The sequence below is a fragment of the Biomphalaria glabrata genome, chromosome 3 (assembly GCF_947242115.1).
Source record: "Biomphalaria glabrata chromosome 3, xgBioGlab47.1, whole genome shotgun sequence".
NCBI lineage: Eukaryota > Metazoa > Mollusca > Gastropoda > Planorbidae > Biomphalaria > Biomphalaria glabrata.
The window spans coordinates 42,981,696-42,990,509 of NC_074713.1; the positions used below are offsets into that span (position 1 = coordinate 42,981,696).

At 31.9% G+C, this 8,814-nt stretch overlaps 1 protein-coding gene across 5 annotated transcripts; it reads left to right on the top strand.

The window, feature by feature from the left end:
• Nucleotides 1–28: 28 nt before the first annotated feature.
• Nucleotides 29–8,488, top strand: LOC106063732 (uncharacterized). Of its 5 annotated transcripts, none has more exons than XM_013222182.2 (10): nt 29–177; nt 1,057–1,346; nt 2,464–2,586; nt 3,000–3,058; nt 3,158–3,261; nt 4,076–4,155; nt 4,300–4,321; nt 4,428–5,752; nt 6,234–6,326; nt 7,861–8,488. In XM_013222182.2, exons 2-10 carry the CDS (start codon nt 1,130–1,132, stop codon nt 8,004–8,006), a joined length of 2,169 nt encoding a protein of 722 aa, XP_013077636.2. In that variant the 5' UTR covers nt 29–177; nt 1,057–1,129; the 3' UTR covers nt 8,007–8,488. The 5 variants fall into 5 exon arrangements, with proteins under 5 accessions (XP_013077636.2, XP_055878161.1, XP_055878163.1 ...); XM_056022186.1 differs by having other exon boundaries at nt 30–177; nt 967–1,346; XM_056022187.1 differs by lacking the exon at nt 29–177 and adding an exon at nt 422–732 and having other exon boundaries at nt 967–1,346.
• The last annotated feature ends 326 nt before the right edge of the window (nt 8,489–8,814 follow it).

Below are 8,814 nucleotides of genomic sequence, written 5' to 3' on the forward strand. Positions count from 1 at the left end.
TCAATTCTGACTTTTGGAAAAGCCATCATTAAATAACTTCCGGTGTGTCTCAACCATGGCAAAATAAACATTGACTAACCATTGCTAGACTGCTAGGCATTGCTATTAACAGATCTAGATCTAGATAGATCTAGTTATTACATTTAATAAAACTTCATAGATCTATATCATTTTCTTGTTAGTTCAGCTCTAAACTTAATCTGAATGTTTAGTCTATCATCACTCTATGATAATTTACTTTTAGAATCTAGATCTCTATTTTCTAGTGGGACTCTAGACTAGGCTATGACTAGGTCACTAGATTCTAAATGATAGGATAGAGATTAGATTGATTAGATCTAGATCTAGTAGTTGACTAGAGTTAGAGCTAAGACTAGACTAGTAGAGATACTCAGATAATCATATATAATCATAAAGTATGATAAAATATGATTATTTATGATAGTACACACAGTGCTGAGTGTAGTAAATTTAAGTAAATAGATGTAGTACAATAATGTAACAATAAACTTGAATAAACAATTAACTTGAATTAACAAAAGTCAATATAATATTATAGACATTATTATGATTATACTATTATACTAATTATAGTGATTGTCTGAATAGTAGATAGAGACGTAGAGTTAGAGTAAGAGTTAAGTAGTCTTTCTAATTACTAGATTAGTCTAGATTTCTAGATCTGTCCACTAATCTAGAATCTAGTAATTTTTAATTAGTAATAGAAGACAAGTAAGACTATATAGAATATACATAGTAGTACTAACTCTAGTTCTACAGTCACAGATGTAGTTTAGAGAATTTAAATATTAATTTATAATAAAAGTTTAGACTTAAGCCACTTAAGGTCATCTCTAATCACTAATTTAGTGACTAATGTAATGATCTTTCAACAAATAAACTTTATTTAGATCTAGACTCTGAGATATATAATAAACATCTATGACTATATTCTAATATATATAGACTAAACTACTAGATAATGTTCAAGCAACCAAATAATGTAGATCTAAGAAATAAGACTAATGCAAATGACAATGTTTTGGATAAAAACAGTAATATTACAACAACCAAAACAAAATCCAGACCTAGATCTAGTCGAACAACCAAAGATAATGGATTGAAACTCATGAAAAATAGCAAACAAAAAAACTTACATGAAGAATTTGAAAAGAGCACCCCTCTTGTAAAGGCCAATTTAAGAGACAAAAATAGTTTAGAAGTGCTTTCTAATACAATTGATTTGCCAGCAAAAAATGTTAGCTGTTTGACTGCTGATGAGCCCTGTGATGGAAACAGTAGTAATGAAGACTCTTGTAAAGGTGATGAATCAAGAATCTCTGTGGGTAATAAAATTATTATACTGATCATGCACTTTTTGGTTTTTCAGAGTTTTGTTTGACTTAATGACTTAAACTAAATACTATCACTACTATCAGACTTACCCAGACTTCTTTACTAAACTACTGTCAAATTATTATTACTGGGCTTAGGTGAACTTAATGGTTAAAGACTTTGAATTAACCAAATAGGTCTTACTATAAAAATGCATTTTTGGGAAAAGTAAAAATAGTTTGGTCTGTGTCCCAGGGTTGAAAATATAATATATATATAAAAAAACAAAAGTATTTAGGTATTTTTTAAAATACGGTATCTTAATTGTGTCTACTTTAATATATTGTTAGGACATGGGATTTAACTAAAGAAAATAACTCACCGATTCTCAGGATCGCTGGTATTTCTCTGATTGCAGAATCACAATCTGACTATGATCAAACAATATCCCAGATAAAAAGAAATAATGTCACAATCTCCAAATCAAATTTATATATTCCGATTCACTAACACAATAGAAAACAATCCTCAATAAAAAAAACCAAACTCACAACTCTAACAGATTTACACACTAGTTAAGGTCATTTACGCCCAACAGCATAAAAAAATTACCATACTTTGCAGGTGGAAAAAATGGTTAGTCAGGAAGGAACAGGGTTACAACAATATAAAGAGAAAATGCAATTAGATACGATCATAGTTTCAACCATTTATGGGACTTACAAATATCTTTAGGCCCCACTCCTCACACTTTTTTTTTGGAAACTTATAAAATATGAGACTCCCTGGAATATGAGTTTAATATTTCTAGTCATTTTGAAAGAAACATAACTGTGTGCTAGAAATTATAATATTTATTTCAAATATGATACCAAAAATAACAACTTTGAATAATGGTTAATCTGAATATTTATAACTTGTGTTTTGCTCACTCAATGCACTAAAAATATGAGATTTTAAAATGTTAGTACAATACAAAAGAATAAAAAGTTCTAAATGTTTGAGAAGTTAGGTCTGTTATTAGCTGAAAATATGGACTTATTTATAAACAATAGAATTCAGTAAAGGGACAAGCACTTTTATACTTCAGTGAAAACATGTACTTTTAATATGTCACAACATTTTCAGATGAAGACCTGACCCTAAGGTTTAGTCAAGATCCAATCATGTCTGAATCTCAGGATGGTGACCCCATGTGTGATGTACGCTGGGACTATGGGTCTCCAGAAATTGTTAAAAAAGTGAAGAAAAGTAAGCAACTTTGTTGATAAACTGAATACCATCGATGCATGTAGTGTTAATAATGTTTGAAATTTATCAATCTAGCATCGGGTTGAAAGAGTTCACTTTATTTAAGTGTTGACATGTGTTGAAAAAGTTTTTTTTTTTAACTTTTAACTATAACGTTTATTGTAACAGTTCCCTTTTTTTCTTTTAAGTTTTAACTGTATTTGCAATAGGTCACTTTATTAAAGTAACAATCATAACATTAATTGAAACAGTTTACTTTGCTAGTGTTACAACTATAATGTTATTGGCAAAAGTTCACTTTATGAAAGTAATAAGTTAAGTAGCAAAAGTTCACTTTCTATTATAAAATTTGAAATAAAAAGTTAATGAGTGAACAATTTTTTTTTTTAAATCTCACACTGTTTTGTTAACAGGGAGAGGTCACTTCAGTGCAGAAAGTGTAAAAATGGCCCTTGCAAATTTCAGCGATGCAGTAAGTGAAACCATTAAGTACATTCTTTAGTTTGTTGACTGTTTTAATTAAAAAATTTATTAGACTAACACTACCCATTGGCCTTCACTTGATCTGCAGCATATGAAACCCCAGAAGGAGTCCTTCAACTATGTAGGAGTGATGCTGCAACATCCAAGTTTTTTAAAACCAGAGAAAAGTAAAGTCAACAGAGCTAAACAGAGGTCAGTCTGTTTTTTTTTTTTAGTTTGTTTTGTAAAGAAACTATTTTGTTTTTTAAAAGGATTTTCTGGTCTCTTGGCGCTAAAACCTAGGTCACTTTGCTTGTCTTTAGTTTCAATTCAGGCAACAATGGCAGAGTTGAAAGCTTCATTTTTGTAATCATATAAACACATTTTTTGACATTTTCACTTTTAATCAGTGCAATAGATTAGTTAAATAGAAGTTTGGTCAACAGAAACAGCTGGTGTAGTGAAGGGTCTAGCTATATAGACTAGCTGAGTGTATATACTGTGTTCTACTGTACTGACTAAGTGGATAGAAAGATATGAATAAAATTAAACTTGTGTGCGACTTTGGAGGTTTTGAGATAGAGCTAAATCCTGACTATTGTGTCAGTGAATCTGAATGTCTTCAGTGATTTAACACTTCATCACTATTTAAAAAAAATATATTTATCTTTCTCTCTATCTATAAATACAAATACTCCAAGTATTTAGGAGAACAAAGTAGCAAACTTAAGCCTTAGGTCTATTATTATATGACAATTAGGCTTAAGTCTATCCTCTTAGCTAAAACACTTAAAAGATGACTGGATACCAAAGTTTAACTCTACCAGAATTTAAATAAAATAAAAATATTAAAGATACGGAGAGGAGAGGAAAGAGCTGGGAGGCCATTAAAAAACTAACGAGAGACCATGGAGAGTGGTGTGTTTTTTGTGAGGCCCTATGTTCCATGAGGAATGCAAAAGAAGAAAGATGATGATAATAATTAAAAATTGGGATACATTAAAAAAAATTTTTACTCTTTATCAAGGGCTTTAAAAAAGAATCAACATGGTTTCCAGGAAATGATGGTCAGTTTCTTGCAGGACTTAACCAAAAGACAAGGATCAGGTAAATAGTTTCTTTATTTTGTTTTAGGATTGACTTTTTTTGTCCATTGTCCTGGAATTGTTGTTACAATTGAACATTGTTTACTTCTTTCAATTTATATTTCATTTCAAAAGAAGATTTAAAATTTGTTTTGTTTTGTTTCAGTTATTGACTCTAACAATGCCAGGTAATGTTTAGATATTATTATTTCATACATTTAAATAAAGAGTATATGGTTGAATTAATCCAGAGTTTTTTTTACTGTGCTTCTAAAAATGAAATATTTTGTTTAGCTCCACACAGATCTTATCCACATCTGACCAGCCAGTTGATGACAATCTTGCAGAAACTGGCAACCAGGAGCTTGGGGATTTAGACGTCAACTACTGGTCTGATGAAGATCTGTTTAAAGACAACTCATTGTTGATGGAAGCCACTTATAATCCTGAAAAGTTTGTTACAACCTCTCCTGGTGTAGACAAAAGACTGAGCTCATCCATCAGTGATAGCAATGCAGCTGACTTGACGTTATCATCCCATGATACCTCCGTCATTCCATCATCTTGTCTTGCTAGCTGTGTGGATAACACATACAAACCAAAAAAATTACACTGTACTTCTTCTACACCTCAATCACACAAACCCATACAGTCACATTACACACATAGTAATAAAATACAGTTGAGCAATGCTCCAGTGAAGAGTTGCAATAAAACTAACACATCTTCCACTGTGGTTAGCAGTAACACTTGGACAAGAAATACTACCCCATCAAACACTCTGAGTGGGAAATCTTCCCAGAGTAACTCTAAGGTTGCTTTAAAAAAATATAACAGCTTCCATATTGATGCCCCCAATGCATCTGCGAACAATCAGACAGACAAAAGCCATGTAACCCCACTCAGAAAAACCTTGAGCTTCGACTACTCTCACTCTAGTCAGTCTTCAGTTCAAAAACCATTATCTAGCAATTATGCACCAAGTTTAACAAACAATACAGTTAAGCTGAATGTCCCCAAGGTAAACCTCTTTTCCAGCAAACAGTCTGTCAAAATGACTGGCCAAACTAAGACTCTGACCCCCACTGAAATTCGCACATTCTCTCTGGAAGAGGATAATCTACCTGAGGATGTGATTCAACAATTGCTAGAGCCAGATGAAATTCTGGACAGCCAAGATTACAATCCTGTGAAACCAAGCTCAATGATGGTGTCACTGCCCAAGCCTGAGAATAAAACCACATTCCAGTTCAAAAGTGTGAACCAATGTGATAACAAATCAGTGAACTCCAATCCAAATCTGAACCGTTTGACAGGTTCCAATTTAAGCAATAGACTACACTCTGTGACAAACTCCAGCTTATCAAAACCTGTTCACACTCGTTCTTCAGTGAACCCTAACCAAAGAGTGCAGAGAGTCTCTTCTAATCCTGTGCAAGCACTCGTACCTCCAGCATTACAGAAATCCCCCAAACAGTTTTATGGACAAGCCCCTCCACCAAAGTTTATACAAAAGTCTAGTCATCACACCTCAACTCCAGTCAAAGGTGATCATGCTAACAAAGGAGCTGATGGTCCAGAGCAGTCAGACACATCTGCTAAAAGTCAAGTATTGTCTGGTTAGTTGGATCAACATTCACTACATTATGTTTACCATTTCTTTATCTTACTTTATACTTTAATGTTTCCCTTTTTTATCTGTAGGTTAAAAACATGATCTTCTTAAATAAAAACAAAAATGTTATTACCATGACTTCTATATGCACTGCAAATTTTCATATCTTCTTATCTTAGAAATGACAGAATCAGAGAATTGTCAATTAGTTCAAAACAAAAATAAAGTGAATTGACTGAAGTTATAAATTCTTTAACTTGTAAATATAAAAATTTTCATAAAAATGGTAGTGAAATAATTATTCTTGTTTTAAATATAAATTTATCAAAAAAAAAAAAAAAAAAAAATTAGGCAAATAATTTTAGGAATCAAATATTGTATGTGTTTCTGATAAAATGAATTTAGTAATGTAAAAACTTTTAATATGTTATATAAACACTAGGCTTCTGTGTTTCACATATTTTCAATGTTATTTCTATCCACAGATTCCTTCATTGAAAATGTTTTCAATGACAGTTTCTTGAATGATGAAGCTCTTTATGAGTCTCAGATTTTACCCTTACTGGACCAAGTTGAATGTAAGTGACACAGAGTTAGTTCAGTCTTAACTTTTAGCCATCCAAGTTTTTGAGTCATTAAATATTCTCTCTCTAGGGTGTGTTATCCTTTTGAGACTTGAAGTTAGCTTGTTATCAATTTCTTAAGACATGTATGGGTATTGAATGGAATTTTTACTTATCCTCAAATGTTGAGGTCAGCTTTAAAGCAGTTTCTTAATCATGATGAAAATTCCATCTGCTAAAACCAAATCAGAGACTTTGGCCATGATGACTCATATCCTGCTACAAGTATCATGCACAATATTTGCTATTAGATGCATACAATTTCCATATCACACACTAAGTTAGAAATGTGTACAGCTGTATTTTACATTAGACTCTGCCATTACACTTGGTTTTCAAAGTGAAGGTTTAGCAAACTCTGAGCTGTCATGTCAAGGTTTTAGAAAACACTCAACATTTTGTAATAAACATTTTTGATATGAAAAAAATAAAACATGAATATTTAAGAAGAACAAAAATAATAGTTTTTACTTTAAAAAAAAATGTTTTAAATATTTTATGAATAGTGCTAACTTTAATAAGTGAGAATCATATCTGAAACAAGATGAATGCACAATGAATGAAGCTATCCTCAGGTAGAGTACAATAGTACTCCCTTCTATACTTCCAAGCCAGCTGGTTGGTATCACATTTCAGCTTAGGTCTTGACCTACACCTGTTCGTCCTTTATATTGACAGGTTAGAAAGATGGGACCAACCATCTTTAAATAATCACAAGTTATTGTGGAAACTTTCCTTTTATTGTCTTATAAATAATTTGTACATGTCTCCAATCTCATTCTGTTTTGTCTGATTATTTGTATTACTTTAGTAGTTTTTGTGAAAAAAAAAATTCTATAGATTTTTTTTTACAATTGTTTTATTAAAGTTTTGCTTGTAAAATTCTATTAAAAAATATTAGCAAAGCAATGACAATCTACTGGTATTAAAAAAAGACTAATTAGAGAAAATGAACAGAAACAAAAACACACACATAAACACAAAATGAAAATCCTCTTAATATATTCTTAATGAATTATATTAAAATCCTCATAATTTTGACATGAAATGACCATATATAGGCACAACAAACTATAATTCAAAATCTTAAAGGAAAAAGTTTACACATAAAAATACACATAAATGTAACATATACTCGTACACAACAAAAACATGTATTAATTTTTTGAAAGACTATTTAATTTTAATTTACTGGTACATTATCAGTCTATATTTTTAGTGTGAAAACATCTATTTGCCAAAATGCTGTTGCGAAAATGTCCTGTAAACTACTATCCAAATTGTTTTGAATGATTGTTGCATTATGCTTTCTTTAGGAGATCCTATGTTATGCCATTGAATCAATATACTCATCATCATCATTGTTAAATATTTGATTTTTAAGAGTGAAAGCTAAATTTATCTTATTAGTATTTTTTTTTAATGACATGCCCTTTATCACAAGGGGTTGAATCCTAACAGTTGAGTCATATCAGTTTACCTGTTTCAGCTGAGGCCATGAGAGAATCCCAGAGTAGTCAGCAGCCCAAGTCATCTCCCCCTACCCAGTGTTCACCAGATGAGATTGAAAGAAAGAGACAGGCTGCACTACAGAAGAGAATGTTCTCTTTGAGCCAGAGGAAAAATCTTCAGTGATCTTTGAATGTTCTCTTTGAGCCAGAGGAAAAACCTTCAGTGACCTTTGAATGTTCTCTATGAGCCAGAGGAAAAACCTTCAGTGATCTTAAGAACATTCTCTTTGAGCCAGAGGAAAAACCTTCAGTGACCTTTGAATGTTCTCTATGAGCCAGAGGAAAAACCTTCAGTGATCTTTGAATTGTCAAATGCTCATTTAGCTGTGTTTAATGCCATATATAGTATGTTAGATACTGTTCAAAATCTCATGACTTATCATACTTACCAGTTTATCTTAATTTGACTACTGCCCCAAAGCACCCCCCTTCTCCCAAAATGTTCTTGATTTGTGTGATGTCCCATATCTATTAGTGTTTCTCTCCTCTCCCTCCAAATAGCAGTAGCACGCACAGTATAATGTTTTATATCTGCAGTGGTTGTGGACATACTTAAAGCAAGTGATACAAACTTCATGGTGTGAAAAGCTAAAAATAATAATTTTTTTTTTTAAATTGAATAATATTTAAGAGCAACATTTCATGAGGTAGAACTGCCATGTTTATATGGACTGAGAGTGTGGCTAACTTTTCATCTTGCTTTCAAACATACCCCCCCCCCCCTCCCCCTCCCCCAGACCTATTTGAAAACATCCATTATTGCTGTTGTATTTATTTTTTTGTGATACCAGTTACACAGAGGAGTGTCAGCTAAACACAAATTATTTTTATATGTATTTTGTTTTACATGTATATCATACTGAGTTGCTGCTGAGTGTATTATAATGAAAACTGTGCCAAGAGGAGCACACAACTACATTGGACATATTTCT

Bases quoted from the DNA above. Each gene is read 5' to 3' on its own strand.
- LOC106063732 (XM_056022186.1), top strand. From the start codon at position 983: ATGTTCAAGCAACCAAATAATGTAGATCTAAGAAATAAGACTAATGCA. The intron at 2,587-2,999 runs GTAAGCAACTTT...TTTTGTTAACAG, and splicing joins TGTTAAAAAAGTGAAGAAAA to GGAGAGGTCACTTCAGTGCA. The intron at 4,156-4,299 runs GTAAATAGTTTC...GTTTTGTTTCAG, and splicing joins AACCAAAAGACAAGGATCAG to TTATTGACTCTAACAATGCC.